A 22,715-nucleotide genomic window follows, 5' to 3' on the forward strand; every position below is an offset into this window, starting at 1 on the left:
TTATTACAGTTTCAAACTTAATAATATCAAGTCTCTTTTTATACAGTGGGCAATTTCAAATACTAACTGGTCATTTAAATTTAAATTTCACTGACAAATCATTCGGAATATAAAGTATCTATTACTTATCAATAGCTCTGTTTACAATCTGTATGTAATTATCATAAGGTATACTTGTATAGTATTTTCAAAAATTGAACAGTACTTCTTACAACAGGTGCCAATGATAAATAATAAATTATGCATATCAAATATCGAAAATAATATTTGTATACCTATTTGGAAAAATGATTACATAGCGTTTTTGTGTTAATTCCATATTTTATCCACATATAAATATTTCAATAGTATTCACTAATTTTATTCTGATAATCACATAACTTAAAAATTGGGATAGGTTTAAAATATTAATCTCAACAATGATTGTATTTTGTATAATTATTATATTAGTTACATAAACAACATTTTAAGAACTATTGATATAAAAATAATACATTGAAGTTTAAATAACTTCATTATGTTCAGCAAATATAAAATTATGGAACATAATATAAAGTATATAATATACTTAATGATTTTCAAATAAATTAGGGTATAATGGCATACAAATATACATTTATACTACAACTAGAGTACAATCAAACATCTTATTGAATACAAAATAATTAATTAGTTTAATAATAGAGAAACACTTAATCTTAATAACAAAATAGGAAGTGTTTAAATACTATTTAGTATTTAGACACTGAATAAGATCTTCATAAGGCACGATTTTCCTTTGCACGCTCACAAATTATAAGCATAGTAAAAAAAAACACATTTGACTGCAAAAGAACTTTAATCGCATTTGAAAAACGTATTAAAACGAAAAATTGTATTTACTAAATGCTAAGTGCTAATGCACAAACCACTTAGTACTAAATACTAAATAGGTAACATTAAAATAGGGTCCATTGACTCCATTGCAAAAATTAGATAATTTGCAATATTTTCAAAAGAAACTATTTCATGGACAAAATATATTGGCTATAGAACTGATAGCTGATGAATTTGCTTACATTATGACGGAGGCCTGGCATGATGTTGTATGGAATACATAGGACATATAACATTATGTTCCATGCATTAGGGGCCCCATATCAAGAATCACCAATTGACATTTTTGGAGGGCTATTTAGGAACTCAGGAAGTTTTCGAGGTCCATCAAAATTTATCTAATATATATACATATTTATTAAAATAAAAGCAAAATGAAAACTTTCAGTTAAAATTGATGAAAACCTCATCATTTAATTCACCCTCAAAAGAAAATAATTTATAAATACACATTTGGTCTGTGGGGAGTTAAAATTAATCTACAGACCGCGTGAGCTGTTATTTGATAACTTCTTTTAGATATTGTGATGTTGTAACCATATTATTGAAAATCATACATAGATCAAGCATATAATGGAGAAAAGTGATAAAGAATAAATTTTCTTTTAAATATTTTCCCTTGAGCAAAGAAATTTAAATATTTCTTGGTTATATTCTGTTTTGATACAACTATTAAAAAATGCAATTGTTATTTTAGGAGTTGTAATAACAATTAGTTAACTTATCGACAGTCAATTTATTTAATGGTTCAATAAAATGTAACGACCAATCCATGTGCCATTATTTGCACATATACAATACCATTAATTCAGTATTGATTCATTACATGTTTAGCGATTGTTCATGAAACTCAGAAAAATAATTGTATTATGGTTGCCCGGAACAATTCTGAAAAGTGCAGTTATCTAGTTGTTGCAATGGACCCTTAAATTTAAAATTTAATATGTTATCATAAAAAACTTTTATTCTATAAAGTAAAAAATAAGTAACTAATAATAAGTTATCCTTCTGTGGAAGGTTTAAAAACAAATAAATATAATGAAGTATGTAATATTATTCGGTATCACATTTACAATGATATATTAAATAGTGAACATTTATATCAATATTAAAATTCTAATAGGTGGAATAAGTAAACTAAATTTTATTTAGACGTGCTAGCACCACCAGCTGCTTGTGCCTGTTTATTTTGATTTAAGGTAGTAGCTTTAGCCATTTCCCTTTTTCGTTTCTTAATTTTTTTCCTCCTTCGATCAACCACAGTTAAACGAGCTTTAACCATAGCATATTCTTTTCGCAGATCATTCATTCTGGCTATAATAACTGCTTGCCGTTGAGCTGAATCCATATCTGGAGCTAAAATGTTTTAAGTTTCATGTTAATGTAATGAAATTATTATTTAATATATATATTTAATAAATATCATTCAAAGTTTGTTCATTAATATAAATTATATAAAATGGAAAAACGTAATTCTACTCACTGAATACAACCAATGGTTTGCCATCTTTTAAAGGTATCTGTGTTTTTAGATCAGGTAGTTTTTCAACATGACTTACTAAAAAACATTTGTTTAAAAAAAAAAAAATTAGTTAATTAACACAGAAATGTTTTAATAAACTTAACTATAAATTATAATGAATAAATATTTTGAAAATTGACTACCTGAAGGTATAGGAGCAGTAGTAGTAGATGTTTTACTGCGTTTTGAAGATTGTTCATGACTGCTAATTCTACGCTTGGATTGTGGTTTTTCTAGTGGTTTTACAATTTCTGTGAGTACATTTAACAATAACATTATATAATTTTAAAAATACCTCGATATATATAAACTACTTACTCTCAACCACTGGTTCTGGTTCTATTTCAGGTGGTTCAGTGACTGAAGGTTCGTTAATATTTATACCAAGATTCCTACTAGAAATCTCAGCCAAAAACTGTAAATGTCTTTGATCTAGTATTGCTCCATCACTTTAATTTATAATAAAAATAAAATGTTAATAATGAAATAGCAATTAATTACAATTAATAAAATATGAAATAAAAGGAATAAAAATTATTTATTAATATTTTTTAACTGTTTAAATGTGTCTTAAATAATTAATTACTTAAAAAACAGTACCAAAATTTTCATTAAGCCGTTCCAATTTGGTGTTAGGTTAAACATTACACTGAATTGACCTGTTATTAAATTTGAAGAGTAACACTAACTGTGTTCTCATTAGTGTTTTTAAAATATTTTAATTTTCTAGGAAGTTTAGAGTATGTAAAGCCATAGTTTTGATGATGTGCTACAAGTGTTGGAACAGTTTAATTTTTTATAAATTTGGAAACAATTGAAAACTTTAATTTATGTGTTTAACTTTGAACAAGTATCATTATGCATCATGATTTAAATAAAATATTAATGATATAATAATGAATTGAATAAATTATTTAATATTTTATTTATCTATTTGTATTATAAAGCTTATTGGCAGTCTGTGATAAATTAATAAGGTAAAAATCTTATGTCTGTAATATAACTGAATGTCATACATCAATGAAACTTGGTGAGCTGTGATCATTTAAAAAAAGATAAAGATGTACTGCAAATTTTAGAAGGCTGAAAATGTAGTTATTAATATTTAAAAATGCTCATCACTAATAAATATAGGTAAACAAATCAATGAGAGAACACAAATAATTTTTATACTTCATTGTTAGATTAAAGCCAAATTTTGGATTACATAATTGGAACCATCAAATCTACTATTTGTTCATTTATGATATGAAACCAACATAATATGAGGTTGTGACAGTCCTATTTAAACTATAGTCTGTCTCACGAAAGAACGGTACCGTGTCTTGACGAAATTCAGTTTTTCTTGCGCATCCCCACTCCGCTAGTACCACAATCGTCGGCGTTTGGCAGCGGTCGTGGTAGGGAGTAAACACTTGACCAGATCGTGCCTCAGTCTACTTGCGTAAAACGGTACCGTTCTTTCGTGAGACAGACTATATATGATATTTTATTAACTAATAAATATTAAATCTAATTTTATCTAAAAAATATTATATATATTTTATTTATTAATAAAATAAAATTACTTTTGAAGAATATTAGTATATTCTTCCATTTCTTCTTCAGTAGCACCCATCAAAGTAATCATTGGTCTACGGAAAGATTGATTCATAGCGTACATGGCTGAAGCAGCTTCTCTTTCTTCATAGAGTGCTTGAAGAGCTTTTTTTCTTTCCTCTTGATCATATTGTTCTTCGGACGTACCAGTTGGACTGCCTGGTATAGTTTCTTCACAAAATAGTACACTATTTACATCAGATTCTGGGTTATAAAAACTTTTACTAGTACTAGGCAAAGAGTTTTCATAAAAACTGCTTTTGCTAGTACTTGGAATATTATGATCATAGAAATCTTTACTACTGCAACTCGGAATATTAGGATCAAATAAACTACTTTTGCTAGCGACGTTTGTATCAAAAGTAACACTTTTGACTGCTTGTCTAGCTTCAAAGAAATTATTTTTTGTGTCACTACTATTGTCAGTTTCATAGAAACAATCTTTACTAGTACTTGGTTGATGTATCGAATCAAAGAAACCTTTACTAGTACTAGGCTTATGAATGTCATATTCTGCCACTTTACGATTGTACTCTAAAGTATTATTAAGAGTATCTTCATCTACTATTTCTTCTCTACATTGTAATTCCGGTAGCACCGAAGTTTTTTCTTTTTCATACTTAACATTTTCGACATCAAAATCAAATTTTTTATGCTTATCATTATCCAAAGGTTCATTAATGGGAACCTTAGTTACAGATTCAATGATTTCTCTATTTTCAATTGTTGGTGATTTTGAATTTGAATCAAATTCAAAGCCAGATTTTGTATTGTCATCAATATTATCCATATAAAGTTGATTTTGACTTGAATGGTTTTCAAAATGAGAATATTTTTGAAAACTTTGAATTAGAGCATTCTGTATACATTCATTAAAGGATGTAGTACTTTCATCATCTGTATCTTTTGATATAGTGATATCTCTTTTTACTTGGTAAGAATTTTTGAACTCTAATTCAATATTAGGATGTATACTTGGCGGCAGTGGTGGCAAGGATTGTGCTTGTATATTGTCATTAATTTGTCCATTGGAAGAATTATGATCTTCACTAACAACTACCAAATCAGTATCCATTTGATAATCGTTTTCAATTTTATCATTTTCAGCTATCACTAATTTTGATTCATCGTCATCTTCATCATCATCTTCTTCTTCAACAATCATGTCATTTAGTTCATTTGGCTCTGGCATACTAAAAATATTATTAGGCGGTGATTCAGGTGGTTTCATGCATAGATCCAATACTTCGTCTTTTAAATCAGGTTCATTAACTTCAGGACATGTTTCATCCTGAGAATGTTCGATTTCTTTTACATATGAAGTATCTACTGTAACATCACTTATTATTAAATTTTGGGACTCATTAGATTCATTGTCAAGTTGATTATTAGAAATTGGATTTTCAATTTCATTTAAAACATTCAAATTTTCATTAACATTTATCTCGACATTATTTTCAAATGAATATGCGCTATTGCTGTTGGACACAAATGGTATCGTACATAGATTTTGTTCATTTACTTCTTCTTGTACTATAGATTCAATGACTTTCGGTAGTTCACTCGGTTTCTCTAAGTTAAATATTTTTGGTGAATCATGTCTAATAGGTCTACAAAATTTTTCTTCAGTGACTGAAGAAATAGTAGCAAAATTGCATGTTTCAGATTCTTTGAATTCGTAAACATCATCTGTGACTGATTCATTAATTTCTTCAATAGGTTCTTCAATTTCTATTTGTTTATCCAATATAAATGATTCTTTATTCTGAATTATATCATCATTATTACTATTAGATGAAGTTGGCACGAGTCCCTTCATTTCTGATCTTATTTTGTTAAGGTCAAAATCGGTGCCAGATATTTTAGATTCATCAGATTTATCATCTAATGAGGAAGAGATGATTTCGGTTACTTTTTTTAATTGATTTTGTTCTTCATCTTCAGAGGATGATGAATAATAGATTATGCTTGAAATTTCTGATTTTGTTGGGACGGTCAACGGCTCGGTTTTAATTTTGATTTCTTCATTTGCACTTTTTGAAGATTCAGATATATGTTCTAGATCATTTCTCTCAGATTTTTCTTTGGGTGATAAATAATGATTTGGAGCAACTTTTGGTTCAATTTTAATACTATCCTCAATTGTATTTTCATTTTGCATTTCTACATTTTCATTATCTTCATTTGGTTTTATTGTATCACCAGGTGGTGGCATTACAAAATTAAAATCAAACGGTGGTTTAAGAGTGACTTGTTCACAAACCTCAACTTCTTCAGACTTATTACTATGGACTTTGAACACACATGATTTTGGTTTTCTAGGTGCACTTCGCTGCATAAGCACTTCTTTACTAGGATATGTTTTTAGTAACGGAGTTTTTTTCTGATTTTCCGTGTCTAAAGGCTCTGTTTTTATAACAATACCGGGTTCAGTTTTGATGGCTTTTTTCTTGTTATATTGCTTGGATGTTCCTACACTTACTGTATATTCTCCTTCTGAATCTGAATTATCTATAATATAATTAAATAAATATAAATATTATACATTACATTACTGACTTATATTATTTATTATATATGACACACACACACGTCACATAGAAATGTAATTAAAGACTTGGGTGTTTTATTAGATTCAAAATTTTCATTAAATCATTATATTCATTATATTAGGAATAGAAATAAAGCATTTATAAAATTAGGATTTTAAAAACACACGTATAAAGATTTTAACGATGATTCAGCACTTAAAACTTTATACTTTCACTAGTACGGTCTCAATTTCACTATGCAGTCTTAATTTGGCACACTGATAATATTACACAGAAGTCTATCGTCTGTCAAAAACAATTTTCTAAAGGATTTATCATATAAATGCCATTTAGAAAGAGTTCCTAATTCAGGATATGATATTACCTATAGTTTTTTAGGATAATATACTTTGATAAAAGAATAAATTTGTTAAACTGTAAATTTCTTTATAAATTATTACATAATATTATCAACTGTCCTAAATTTCTTAAGCATTTGAATTTTAGAGTAATCCAATCATGTTTAAGAAATAAATCTTTATTTTATATTTTATCAATTAATAAAAAATATGTTATACATCCTGGCAAATGTTCTTATGACCACTGGAAATTCAATTCATAATGTAGATATATTTAATACTACTTTACTAAATTTGTTTAATACTTTATCTAGTTAAGTTTACTTTATCATAATCTATAATTCAATATATTAAGTCTTGCGTTCTTGTTTTTTTCCTTTTCTGTTTATATGATAATTTAAATGTTCAACGTAATTTAATACTTAATATTAATAGATTAATTCTCTCACCATGTTCACATAAGCTGTCACTTTACACTTTACACTATCAATTTATTATTTTGAAATTGGAAATTATTTTCCGTAAATAAAATTATTATTATGATTATCAGTTGACTGGAATTTGGTATTATAAAAAGTTTAGGTAAGTTTTAGGAGTGTGACTTCTAGTTAATGTTATGACTAGGATATAGATTTATTATTATTAATAATATGCACAACATTTTACTGAATATATTTAGATTTCTTAATTCTGGTTAAAAATGAGTATTTATTGGGTAAGACCATCGGGGATGGAGCTGTGAATATATGTTTAGTAATGTAAAGAAACAATTCAAGAAATTTATCCTACTAAAATATATTTATCAACATTATTTTGTAACGATAAATTATCATCAATTAAACCAATAATCCCTAATTTACATCATCTGCAAATTTAAGAAGATACCAGAGAGAATAGGCTTAGGTATATTAATATTATATATATGTATAGAATAACTGATAATAACTATTAACTTTATCTACATTAGGTACATAGTGCTAAACTACAAACTGATACAGGGCTGAATAAGGTGGGGTATAGACGAGGAGCTGTATAAGAATGTACAAGAATATCTAGATCATCAAGATGTATGTTACTTTTCTTTCAAGAAATGGACTATATGTGTTCTTATAAATATTCCTTACCAATATTAAATAATGGACGATCTGTTAAAGTACATGTTCTAGTAGGTCGAGCACTACTAAAAGGTGATTTTTTTATATTTGAATGTGATGTGAGTGGAGTAACTGATCTTCTAGTTCTACTTGTTGTTGAAGGTACCTTTTTTGGATCCACACTTTTTTGCTAAAAAAAAAATATTGATATTGTTAATTGTAGATAGGATTTATGCTATTTTTCTTACTAATATAAATAATATAACAATAACTAAGTGTAAAAATTCAAGTTTGAATTAGCCCGGTGTTAACTCAAAAAACTGAGTTAAAATTTTAAGCTAGTATGTCGCTCATATAGATATATTAGTAAAGTAATCATTATATATTTTTTTAAATTATTTATAAAATAAAAAAAACCATTGTACTTGGTTTAATTTTTATAATTATACTAGATTAAGAAATATTAATAACATTAATTATTTAACTCTGGAAAATTATTTTGAATACTTGACAAATAAGCAATATGTGCAAATTGTGCATACTATTTTATATATATATATATATAAAAAAAAAATTATAGCATTGGCAAATTGTTTGGTAGACAATTAATCAAAGAATATGGATTGTCTTGTAATAAAGTAATATGCATCAATAAAATAATATTTTTAAATGCATTTAATGACAATCATTTGTATTTATATAAATAAAAATTGTATAGTATTTTTTAATAATATCCATTGTATATATAATTAATTATAAATTATAATACAATGCTGATAGATTGTAATAAAAAGTATTATTCTATGACAGAATTCATATAGAATTTTTAACCAATTCTTCATTTGGACTTAATAGATTTGAATTATTTAAATATGGTATACATAACTTAAAAAAGCACAATAAAAATGCAGATACTTAAATAAAATATCATTTACATTAAATTATTTAATGGAAAATAATTTATAAATTTAACTACCATTTTGTTGTTCAATATAATTGTTCTAAAAAAAACATAATAAATCATACGTTTATGAATTTAAACATTTTATTCATAGTTACTTAATTGTTATTTTAAAAATAAAACCATCCTATAAAACTCTTAAATGTTAAAAACAAAATCTAAAAAACTTTAAGTAAAATAAAATTATTTTACATCAACCATTTTATATCCAATCTTTGACTACTATTATACATACTTCTGGAGGACTACTTTTTGTAGAGTCTGCATCATTATCAACACCAGGTTCTGGTTCCGGATCCTTAGTTTTATAAGCAATACGCATAACATCTATCCATTCATCATAACGTGAATTCCATCCTTTATAATGTACGTAATATTTCATTACTCCTTCAATATCACACACATTAATAACCTAAAAATGTATAGTAGTATGTATAGTATTATGTCATTTGATTATTTTAAATAATACAAACTTTAACATATTACATATCAAAATATTTATATAGTGAGATAATGAATACTAAAATTTAACATAAGGATAAAAAAAATTATTATTAAAGCTGGCGAGAGCATAAGACATAATATGATAAATTTAACAAAAATAGATAAATTTAAGATTATTAAAATGTATATTAGAAATTTATTTTTGATTAATTTTTTTTACAATAAGAACAATTTCAATCCATAAAATAATATACTCAAGAACTATTTTGTAATAATTGTTTAAAACATAAAAGCATTAATTTATTAATTCATAAATTATACGTTGATTTATTAAATAGTAACAAACAATTAATAGCTAATTAATTTAGTTACCTATGTAATTTTTTGCATAACACAGTATTATTATAATCAAACATATTTAAACTATATTTTTTTTTATATATTTTAATAACTTACTTTTGCATCATACGTTGTTGCATGTTTATCTCCATAATACACAACTAAATTATCTCCAACGATCACAGGCGAATCTTTATCAAATGGTACAATTTCAACATTACTAAATCAACAAATATATAAAACCAATATTTAATAATATTATTTACACAGATTTTAATTATATAGTTTATAAACATACACAGGTGCTGGAATTAAATCATTTGTCGCTTTCTCCTCTTTATCTTCCTTTTTCTTTCTAACAGTCTTTTTCTTTTCAGATCCATCCTCTTTTTTAATTTTAATTTGATTTTCTGCAAGAAGTCCGGTCTGAGGAAGTTGTACCACAGAAGCACTATCAGCAAGATCACTTAATACTGATACTCTCCTTGATTTAGTAGGTAAATCTTCTTTGGTTTTTGATCGCGTAAGCTTAAATAATAAAACGGAACATTAATTTTTGAAACACATTTCATAAATAATAATTAGCTATTTTTAATTCTCAATACTAAACTATATCAAAAATATCTATCAACTAATAAAATAAAATTAAATACATTTATACATTGAATATTATGTGACCGCCAGTGTCCGAACAGCATTAAAATATACATTATTTTTATGGATTTTAACGGCCACACCATATTATTATTTACACGCTACATAACTGCCAGCGACCATAAATGAATAAATTCAAATAATTTAAAATTGTTAACTTTTCAATGGCATTACAATAATATACCAAAAAAATAACAAGTTGTAAACAGTTTAATTTATATATAATGAGAAATGAGAAGATTTAACCTAATTCATTAAACATTTAATTTATTAATTAATAAAAGTCATCACCATTTAAAGTTAACCCAAATTTAAAATTTTACTGAATTTTCTTATTGCTGAAAACTTATTAGCCAATACAAATTTAAATTCCTGATTAATTTAAGTAATACAAAACATAAATATTAAACAAATTTTACCTTTGGAACTTCTTCATCAGATTTCCCTTTAGTTGGAGCATCTTGCTGGGTATTAGCTCCTCTCTTTGATTTTTTAAATGGAGTCATTACTTTAACAAAAGTTTTAATTTGTTCTTTAATAGCTCTCATTTTTCTCATACCCGGTAACCCAGTATCTGCAGATTTTACTTTTACAACTTTTTCTTTTTTAGTTGTTTTACGCACTGATTTTCCAAATAAATTTCTTGTATACTTTTTTTTTTCTACTTTTTTATCTTCGATGATTTGATCATCATCTAGTGTATCAGAATCTATCTCTTTTTTTATTTCTTTTTTTAATATTTCTTTCATTTCTTTTTTAGTTTTAGTAGAATTTTTAACAGGATCTTTTGTTTCTATTATATCTGGATCCCATTTAACTGATTGTTTAGTTCGTGATGTACTATTAGTATTATCATCTTTTTTTTTATCACCTTTTTTTGACATTTCTTCATTGTTCTTTAAAAGCTTTTCTTCGGCTTTAATAGTTTTGGCTGTTTTTTTGGTACCAGAAGAATCCTTACTTTTTTTATCATTTGATTCATTCTTTAAAGACTTATTTTTATCAGTTGTAGATGTGCTAGGTAGTGCTTTATCAACATCTCGTATGATACTACGACTAAATCTACTGCGTGATCTTACTCCTCTCGGATGACTCAACATTGTACATCCGAGTTTTCGATAAAAATCTTCAAAGCTATGTAAATATCTGTAATGCAATAGAATAAAATCATTAATTTTTTTGAAATAGCTAAACATATTAATTATTAATAAATAATTAGTTTCCATCCACAGTTCATAATTTGTTCAAACAAACTTTAAATGAAAACTATAATTTATTAAAATATATTATACTGTATTGCCTGTTATAGTTGTATTTATAAATATAATTTATAATACATTTCATGTATATAATAAGGATTAAAATGTATCATTTTATTTTCATTGTAAATAGAGTTTGGATGTCAATAACCAAAAATTAATTTAAATGAGCATTTGAAAATGGCAAAATATGCAATTAAATGATATCAATAAATTTAAGCAGGTACACAAATCCTTATTATTATATTATATTTTTAAATTTATTCTAGATATAAATATATATATATGTTACGGTTAATGTCATCATTCCCCGGTAAATAACATAATTTACATAAAAATTGATAAATATTGTAAATGTAGACATTCCCCAGTTATTGATGTCAATCCCCAGTTTAATTGGAGAATGATGTTCAATACATTTATGGAAAGAATTGTATGGAATTTTAAAAAATAGTTTTGACAAATAAATGTTGAGATTGACTAACGAAAAATTTTCAAAGCTCTAAGTCTTTACAACTGTTTGTGTCCCAATACCAGATGTTGATAGGGCTCGAGGTTCTCCGCGTAATTTACTTGCTGCTATTATTTTGTGTATGACATATATAAATTATGTAAGCCAATTTTAATTTGATAATATTTATTTAATTTTAAATAAAATAAGTACCCGGATGTTTGTACCAGGTACAGAATATGGTGTGTTGAAACATAAATATACAAGAGCTCAAATTTCCTTATGCAAAGAAAAATTTCTAGAACTAGATGAAGCTATGAAAAAAATTAAAGATAGGGAAATAACATTACGCGAGGCCACTGGACAATAAATAGCTGATCATCAAAAGGCTTCAATCAATGCAATTGCAAAACTGGTTGTGTTACTAAAAAATGCGCTTACAAGCAGCAGAAATGTTGTACAGTTCAAAATGTCATGGTAACCAAAACTGTACAAATAAATAATTTGTAATAATATGCACCTATTTTATTCATTTCAATTAACCTAACCTTTCATTAACTTCATTGAAATCAAAATTGATGAGATTCAAAAATGAATCACCCACTAATAATAAATCATTATTAAATAATATCTATATTAAAACAATTGGTGTATTATTTGTGATTTATCTTCATTTACTACAAGTTTCGGTAAATGACGTCAATGACCGGTAAAAGATGTATATTTGAGTTTAAAATATGTGTTTTTACAACATTGACCAGGGAATGACGACATTTACCAATTTTTGTCTTTCACCGTAACATATATATTATAATATGCTATAAACTAAATTTTAAATACACTTACTGTTGATAGCAATGTTTAACAGAAAAAAATGACTGTTGTTCATGACCAGCTTTATTTGCTACAAACTTCCATAGTTTACCTTTATTAACTTTGTTATATCCTCCACAATTATTAACAATCTAAAAAAAAAATTAAGTATTATAATTATTAATAGTTTTATAAGTGTTTAGAATTTTTTTGTTTGTTTTGCATAATTGTAAAATATAAAAATATGTAGTTCTTTTATAGTTATATTATAGTACATTTATAAATTATTTGTCAAAGAGATTATCAACAGTACAGTTTATAGTTACTAGGGCAATAACTAGTTAATATATGAAACAATTAGGTTTGAATAGATGTAAGATCTTAAATAGCTAATACAAGTATTGAATGAAAATGAAAATTTTTTAATAAACAAAAATAGTAAATTTTAACACCTAATTAATATGTTGTTGACAGAGCCGTAGAAACCATTGGTGCAGGTGGTGCATTGAACTGGGGTACTTGATCTTTAAAGGGCCCTATCGCCTGATAATGTAACCAAAAATATTTAATATATCAAAGAAAAAATAAAATAATGTGAATTATAATATTGTGAGATGATGAATAATATAGATCATCAATTGAATAATGTAGATGCGAAGACGGTAATAGTTACATATAGTGTCGTTAGCATGAGACGCGAGTTTGACCTAACCTAATACTATTAATATTAATACAGTGAAACCTCTCTTAACAGACACCTTAAAATAGTGAACACATTTATGGCATCTTAACTTTTGATTTTAATCATTTCTTTCGAAAATTTGTCGAATTAGAAAATGCATGAATATAAAACCAACATACGAAACTGATTTTTTTAACATGTTAGTTTTAATTTTTATATCAATTTTTTTTATCTTTTTACCTTCGCATTTTTAAAAAATACATAAAAATAAATTAAATTTATTATGTATCTAAGTATATGTATAAATAAATCAATTTTTTATTTCTCTAATAATATTATATTTCTTCCTCTAAATATCGGACACTAACAAATAGCTGACAAAATTTCAGCGACCAAGGGTGTCCGGTATTTGAAAGTTTCACTGTAATACTAATATCTGACTATAGACGTGTGCAGCAGGGATGCTGGGTATGCCATGGCATCCCCTGCAGGTCTGTGGAGCCAGCTTGTTTATAAACGTTTTTATTTATAAATAAACTATTGAAAGAAGATAAGAACTATAATAAAGTATTACATAAATTAAGTTCATATTAATATTAGTAATAAAATGCAAAGTTAAAATTATATTTGTACTTATATTGATTATTATTTTGAGGACTTTGTAGTTACATAATACATGTTTTAAAAAAAATTTCTGGTTTATGTATTTTGAAGGGAGATAAAAATTGAGTTATTTTCAAATATATTGGCATCCTCTGCGAAAAAAGTCTGAGCACGCCTATGTATCTGACTTATGACAAATACAAATTTGATAATTATTTATTATTATTTTTATTTTTTTTTTACAAAGCAAAATTTAAATTTGAGGTTTTTTTTATAAATATTATAGATATTTATTGATGTTATTTTTATATCAAATAGTATTAAAAATATATATTTGTAGTAGCCATCATACCTTCAATTATTAATAATGTGTATTTCAATTAAATTATTTTTTGAAATTTGTACAAAATAAAATTTAATTATATATTAGTTTACATAAGATAATAATATCATGTATTTTGCTTTAATTTTTTATGTGTGTATATGAATATAATATAATACAATCATTAATATTAGTGACTAGTAATTTTAAATAAAGAATACCTAATATAATCTTGTTATATTATTATAATGAACTTCATAAGGTTTTAAATGTTAACTTATTAAAATTCTTTGATAATACATTAAATTATATAAAACTTGTGTAAATTTGTTTGTCTCCATATATTTAATCTAATACATGTATTTGTAAATGATACACTATAAATGGCTATTTAACTAAGTAATTACAATTTACAGGTAAATTTTGATCATTTGATATCTACTTTTATACAAAATGGCATAAGTTTTATACCAAATACTAAAATTAACTAATACATTTTATGGGCAAAAGCGCAATTTTAAAAGCTAAAATTAAAATGTTTTTGGGAGCTTTGTATTGTCTAAGGAGCCTCGCTAATAGTGTTTAAATTTATAGGGCTCCTAGACCAATTTGCACCGGGGCACACAAATATCTAGCTACGGCACTGGTTGTTGAGTGTTACTACTAGCATTTATTCTCCCAATCATATTTCATAAAAAGCATATTATATTATTGTATCATATTAAATAATCATATACTTTGAATAGTTTGTATAAATCAACATCCTTTTCATTTATCACTGGACCTTGATTAAGAGGAGTTCCTCGATCATCCATAAATTTAAACAGCTGTGCAACAAAATGGTCTTTTTCTTCGATTGATTCTTCATCAGAATTCTTAAAAATAATTTAATAATTAAAATACATGAATAGAATACATTCTTAGAAAAACTATATTTTTCAAATAAATAATAATTTTTATTGTACTCTAAAAACTAGTAATAATAACCACATCAACATTAAATTTTAATCAATTTGTTCAATACAAAATATACTTACATCGCTATCAAATGCTTCACTATCTGTAGCAACACAAATTTTATCAACACCAAATAACAAATCTCGATCCCAGTGTGGTGGAAGTTCATCTTTGTCAAGAAAAAATAGGGCTTTTTCGACAGCTAAATAATAATAATAATAATAATAACTTAAATAAATAAGCCTATGTACAAAAACTAATATTTACCAGTTTTAAGTGTAGGATTTTCAACTCTAGCACCAATTTCTTTTGTAAATTCAGTTATTTCTTTTTTTGGTACTGTATAACTTTTTTTTAAAAACATGAAAGTTAATATTTATTCATACTGAAGAAACTCTAAATTGCTTACTATTTCCCATCCTTAAATGAACGAACTAGGTAGTCTTCTGAAACATTAGTTCTGACTGAGGATTGAGAAGTGGGTGCAACAATCAAACCAGGAAACCAATTGTCTCTTACTTTCTTTTTATCATTAGCTTCTACACAAACTACTTTTCCAATATCTTTTTCTTCCATTGTTGAAGTTTCTTCTTCTCCACTTTCCCTTTATTGTGGAAAAAAATGATTTAAAATTAAAATATGGAATTTAATAAAATAATAATTATCGAGTATACAATAAAATACTTTAATATGTATACAATTACCCAAAGCTTTTTTTATGCTTTCGACTTCTACGGCCTTGTACTATAGTGGTTCTTACAGGAGTAATACCGATATGTTCAGGGTGTGTTAGAGGAAGTTGATCAAGAGTAGCACTAGCAGCAAAGTGTTTTCCACTCTTCAGACATAATGCTGTTCTCTTTAAGCATGTTATATCTCCATCATCGAATACTAAAAAATATCATAAGTAAATAATATATAAATAAATAAAATTATAAAAAAATACATACCAACAGTGTATTGACTACAGTCTTGAATTTTTTGAATTGTTGCTTGAACTAATTCTTTTTTATCACTACATTTTACATCAACAGTAGCTCCCACCTTGATTTAATAAAAAGTATATTAATACATATACACAGTAAAGTATAATATTTTTATGTTATATAGATTATAATGTATAACCTTTAATTGTCCTTTCACTGCATCATCAGTGACAAATGCAGATATCCCATTAGAATATTGAACCTTAATAGAAAAATATACATTAATAAATAATTTCATTGTTTTAAAGAAAGAATATTTTATGACAGGGAATACACGCACTTTGCATTTTACAATTTTTGATATTTTTCTGATTTTTGCTTCACAAAATGCCCCTTTGTATTTGGCACTTACTTCTGTGCCAACAGCAAGAAAAGGTGGGTCATCCAAATTCACCTATATTTTACAGAAAAAAAAACATTATTCTTTTCTATTTATCAATAAAAATTCAGTTTTAAAGCACATTAATACAAGCACTCTAAGTAGGTAATGATAAAATTCAATAATTAAGTGCATGCATAGAACAATTATAAACTTATAAAACTAAAGAACCCATAAATTCCATGAAATATAAAATAGTAACTTTGTTGATACTATAACTAAATTATTTAACTTAAGTCAACTCCAATTACAAAATATTGTCCATACTATTTTATAATTATAATACAATTCATTTATTATTTGCATAAAGTTTAATTAATAATAAGACATAATTCGAAATATCCAAAATATCCTTGCAAGACATAAATAAATATTAATTAATTTAATGTTTACAGTTGAAATTTTATTAACCCTTTAACAAGAAGGCTGTTTCTTCAATCACCTTCAGTTAGTAGCGGAATTATATTCTATAAATTTCAAGCTCAATAATAACAAGAAAACATGTTTCATCCCGCTTGACCAACTGAAGTTCAAATTACATTTAACTAATATTAAATTACATAGTCAAAAATGTATAGCAATATGCATTATACATATTACCATGATATTGCACTTATAGTACCTAACTTATAAACTATACAATAAATCTTTAAATAGTTATTAAAATAAAATAAATGTTAAGTTTTTAAGAAAAGGTGCTATTCATTAAAATTAAGAACATAATTTAAGTACATATATCATATAGTATTTCTCAGAATTATTAATTCTAGTAATTTGAATATTATTACAAGGAATAATGATAAAGTAATATTAAATGTATGTTCTAAACCAATGGTTTTTAACACTTTTTAATAAATGTATTTTCAATTGAAACCATCCAGAACATATAATCCTGAGATCGCCTATATATTATAGGTAGATATATATCTAAGTAACATACATTTTAAGAATAAACATACGACCATACTACATACTGACTTCCATTTAAGTGTTAATGGAATAACAAGTAGGTACATGTAGTAGACCTCGTTCATATGTCATCTTTTTCATTCTGAAATCAACCCATGGATAAAAACAACTAGGTTCATTTGTTTACTTTAAAACAGTAAGTGCAATCATTACCAAGTTGAACAACCAACAACTGAATAGTTGCTACAGAATAAGTAAATATATTAAATATTAAACTAAAGTTGCCATAAATAAACCTTAAAATTCCTTCATTTAAAAATATTAAAATAATATTAACAATTGCCATATTAACCTACTTATCTCACTTAGTAATATAAAAATTGAAAGAAATGTATTGTTAATTTTGCTATATCATCTCAAAACATTGTAAGTAAAATTATAATGTTATGCTATAACAAATAATTAAATAATACATGATTCATATTAAAAACTCAATTTAATATATTTTATCTGTATAAAACATTTATTTAATTTACTATGCTAAATAAACAAATTTGTATTTTTAGTTTAATTGTTATTATAAAAAATATGATTTTAACAAAATTTTGAATGTAGAATAAAAATAAATATATTTAAGTATTAATAGAAAATACTTTTTCATATAATATATTAATAATCATTCAATAGCATTTAGCAGTATATACATTTAACATACATTTCTAAACAAGAGCATTATTAAATATTTATACATAAAAATAATCCTGCCTAAAATAGTTAACCTTTAAAAGTCAATGGCAACTCTAGCTCCTACAATACAATTCTAATTGGAAATTTAAGTCAAATGGACCAACATTAATTAAATATAACCTTTATGAATATAATGTGATATATTGCATATACTTATTTAGATATCTTTATCATATTAAACAAATTATTTTTAAATTAATAATTAAAAAGAGCTTTTAAATTATTTATCATTGTATTAAATGAGATGTATAAATAATAGTAAGAAAAATAAACTGCACAATTGTCTGAAACAAATGTTTTAAAATTACAAAAATCAATTTATGATTTATTACAATTAAATTTTTAATATTTACATTTAATGTAATTTTAGGATTTGACTTAAACTTCCAAAGTTCACTTTTTAAATCTTTTATGTCGTTTATAAATAAAAATTATGTATGCAAAATTAAATCATACGAACCATTGTAAATGCAGGATATTTTTCTTTTATATGTAAAAAATATTTGAATACTCCACTTAATTACATTATTTTATAATATAATTTTTTATCTAAAAAAAAAAACCAAATTAACATTAGTAGGTAGTAGATACATAATTCTAAACAAAAATATAGAAAACTGAAGATATTTGTAGTTTCTGTATCATATACTTAAACTTATAACAGGTATAAAGGTATAAGTAAGTCAGATCCAAAATCTAAATCATTAAAAAAAAATAAAAAATGTGTATCTTATGAAATTAATTATAAACTATTACTAACAATTTTATATTTTAGGTGTAGTTAAAAATGTATCGTAAGCTTTATTATATGACCTGTACGGTGCTAACATACAACTATTCATGTATAATAATAATGTAATATAATATCTATACGACCATACATCTTTAATAACCTATCTACCTTATACTCAAATAATAACAGAATTAAATATTGAGACAGAATTATTATTATTAAAATATAGTATTGGCATTGGGTACTGTTTAACGTACTTAAGTGTATAATCAACAAACCTACTTAATAAATTTGGTCATTTCGAATTTGTTTAAAGAAAAAACACCCCAAGCCAATGAACTATATCAATAATATGGTGCAAACTACAGCTTTGCTATTATTTTTACTCGAGTCTAGGTAAGTAAATTTTTTAATTATGTATTTATGACGAGGTATATGAATATATATTTTGAGTATATATTCATATACCTCGTCATATATGATGTTAAAACGGGACCTATTAAATCAATGGATATTTGTAATTTTACAAGTAAATAAAATCTACATGAACATAAACGGTATCACTATTCAATACAATTTACTCACAATTCTATACTTCAGCAAAAATGCATACAAAATGTTTGCTATTTTCATTAAATTTACAACAGAACTATGTATTTCGCAATTAATTTTTCTTACTACCACAATGCCGACAGTTACTTTGCTACTAAATGAAAACGGGATACCATAACTCCATTCAATCTATAAGCTGGTGTTTAGTGTGAGTAATACATTGAAATGTAAATTCTGGTTATACCTTATTATGATGTGGTTTATAAAACGTATTTTGAGAGGCCTAGGCGAGAACATAAACTGATCAGTCAAACAGATCTACGTTAATAACAACAATAATAATAATAGTAATAATAATAATGGACAAGCCAACTACTGCACTGTTTATAGTTACCGGCAATCTTTCTTTCATAGTGAAAGCGGATACGCAGAACGAGAATCCGTTGATCCGCGGCAAAACTCTCTGCTGTGCCGTTCGCAATCGACGATAGACGGGACAGACGAGCAGTGAACACTCGGAATTCGGATGCTCGAAAAGACGCCAAAGACGGGTGACTAGAACGCGCCAAGAACGTATGTTGTATCGAACGCTGAACGAACAGCGATCACTAGCGTTCTTTTCTAATACTAGTCAGACAGTTACTACCAAGCGTTAATGCGTTCATAAATTCGTATACAAGAAAATTACGATGATACTACAAAAATAACAATATTCTTCTGTTTATGATAAGAATATTTCAGTGGTTCCCAAAAGTCGCGTTGCTCACTTTCACAAGCCATGTCGATCAATGATTAACTACAACTGTATTATTACCGCGGCGCGCACATGATAATATAGAGCGAATATGTCCCGGGGAAGTCTTTTAATTATCGAGTGTATTGAAACAGAAATACGGAATGGCTAAACCGAACCGTCTGAACCTTACACTGTGGTCTGCGACTGTACTACTGTTGTAGTAGTTGCCTGTTGGAGTGTCCATTTTGTGCTTAGATCGTATACCCAGATGATAAATATGTAACAAGTAACTTTGCGCATGCGCGCATCGAGCACCTAATAAAGAGACCCGTCGCTCATATTGGCAAAAAAAAAAATACGCAGTGGCCTCCATCCACAGTATTATTATATATATATTATTATTATGAACTAAGATTTTATGACTTTATGGTGTTGAAAGTAAGACGAATTGCACAGTGGTACCGAAAAGAGAATAATATCAGTCGTCATCACAGAATACTGATTGTCATTTTTATTATCAGTTTTTTAAAATTTTACAAACACGATTTTAAATAATATAAATCAATATTACCAAATATATTGTAGGCAGTTTCAAAATAAAATACATTATAAAAAAAAATTGTATAATAGCTTATTATTTTTAATTGATATACCTATATTTGATAATAAATTATTAACAAATACAAGTACTACATTTGTAGTAATTAATTTACTTATATTAAATACAAACTTTTTTTGTTTATGGCAATTTACATTTACATAATAATGATGTTATCCATTTCCAAATGCATTAGATTTCTACTTGATGAAAAAATATGAATGAAAATGACCAGCGGTCATTAGTCATTACAATATTCCTAGTCAATTATGTAGTATTAATTTCACTGAAAACAACAGAATTCCTATTCAAAAATAATGTTATTATTGATGGTATTTTAATTATTTATTTTATAAGGAATGGCCATTATTTTTATCTGAATTTCTCTATTAGACTAAATTATTTTCTGACAATATTATGAATTCTGACCTACTAATGGAACAAATCAAGTCTCAAATTATTAATAATAAATCTACTCAAGATGTAGGATATAATCTAAAAGATTTAGTAGTTAATTTACACGTTGAAGGTGTGATTGATGAAGATTTAGAACTTTCAAACTTTGATTGGACATAATTTTTGCAGTATTATTCTTTAATAATTAATATGACTTTATGACATATTTTGGTGTTACACATTAGTAAGATTGAGATAACACAACAGTTATTGCATCCTCTTAATACTTAAAGAGTACAATTAAGTTTTTTGATTTATTTGTACGGGTGAATACTCTATATTATTTTTAAATATTTAATTTAAACAAGTAACAATTTTGAGATCAAATTGCTGTGTTAATAATGTAATAATATTGTCTTTTATTTTTCATAGTTGCTAATCGACATCAGAATGATGACTTATGAATACAATTTTGAAATCACTTGCGAACAATAGGTACTGCAATCTTTGTTAGTGATAAAAATGAATATAGTTTAACCATATAAAGTAACAAAAATCATGGCTAATATAAAAATTGGTTTAATGCAAATTCTTTGGGAATACATTTTAATAGAACACGCTATAATTCTTTTTCCTTTAAAAAAGTTAGAAGTTTTAATTTTCAAAAATCCATTGAAATGCATGATAAAAATATCAAGAAAAAAATTAACTTGTAACTGCATTTTATGTTAATGAGATGTAAACTCAGTTAGGTAACAATAGATAAATACTTAAAACATAATCATCATATTGGATTTAACTTAAAAAAAATGATGGGGCATGTTCTGTAAGTTTAAAACACTAAATAGTATTTTTAGCCCTAAGATAACACCCTTGGCAATTTAAATTTAGTATTTTAGTGTTAATATTAATTGTAGGTGGGTTGTATTCTGTATTTGGCCACTGATCATAAAGTAGTTCACCATGCCACTGTCATAACTTAAATTAGTTTTACTAATATTTACTGAATAAGGACTTGATTATAAATGTGGTTACATATTAGGTATATAATAATTTTCTTAACTTTGTTTTATATACATCTTCTAATGCATAATATCACTGTTTCCATTATAACAATACTTGACCTCATGTTTTAAAATTAAAACAAAGATTTTATATTGGTATATAAAATTGAATATTGATTTTATTGTATTATGTTACTGTTGTCTTTTAA

At 25.7% G+C, this 22,715-nt stretch overlaps 1 protein-coding gene across 5 annotated transcripts; it reads right to left on the reverse strand.

Moving 5' to 3' along the window:
- Window positions 1-423: 423 nt before the first annotated feature.
- Window positions 424-20,725, reverse strand: LOC132923820 (AT-rich interactive domain-containing protein 4A-like). 5 transcript variants are annotated; one of them, XM_060987793.1, is made up of 22 exons: window positions 20,167-20,725; window positions 18,948-19,036; window positions 17,806-17,882; window positions 16,733-16,846; window positions 16,592-16,654; window positions 16,417-16,510; window positions 16,171-16,357; window positions 15,876-16,070; window positions 15,734-15,813; window positions 15,547-15,668; window positions 15,247-15,384; window positions 12,936-13,054; window positions 10,799-11,525; window positions 10,024-10,253; window positions 9,843-9,945; window positions 9,178-9,354; window positions 8,012-8,171; window positions 3,967-6,508; window positions 2,717-2,847; window positions 2,542-2,649; window positions 2,360-2,434; window positions 424-2,232 (listed from the first exon to the last, which is right to left on the reverse strand). In XM_060987793.1, exons 3-22 carry the CDS (start codon window positions 17,863-17,865, stop codon window positions 2,021-2,023), a joined length of 5,637 nt encoding a protein of 1,878 aa, XP_060843776.1. In that variant the 5' UTR covers window positions 17,866-17,882; window positions 18,948-19,036; window positions 20,167-20,725; the 3' UTR covers window positions 424-2,020. The 5 variants fall into 5 exon arrangements, with proteins under 5 accessions (XP_060843776.1, XP_060843774.1, XP_060843779.1 ...); XM_060987791.1 differs by having other exon boundaries at window positions 17,791-17,882; XM_060987796.1 differs by lacking the exon at window positions 17,806-17,882.
- Window positions 20,726-22,715: the final 1,990 nt, after the last annotated feature.

Source organism: Rhopalosiphum padi, chromosome 3 (genome assembly GCF_020882245.1).
Source record: "Rhopalosiphum padi isolate XX-2018 chromosome 3, ASM2088224v1, whole genome shotgun sequence".
NCBI lineage: Eukaryota > Metazoa > Arthropoda > Insecta > Hemiptera > Aphididae > Rhopalosiphum > Rhopalosiphum padi.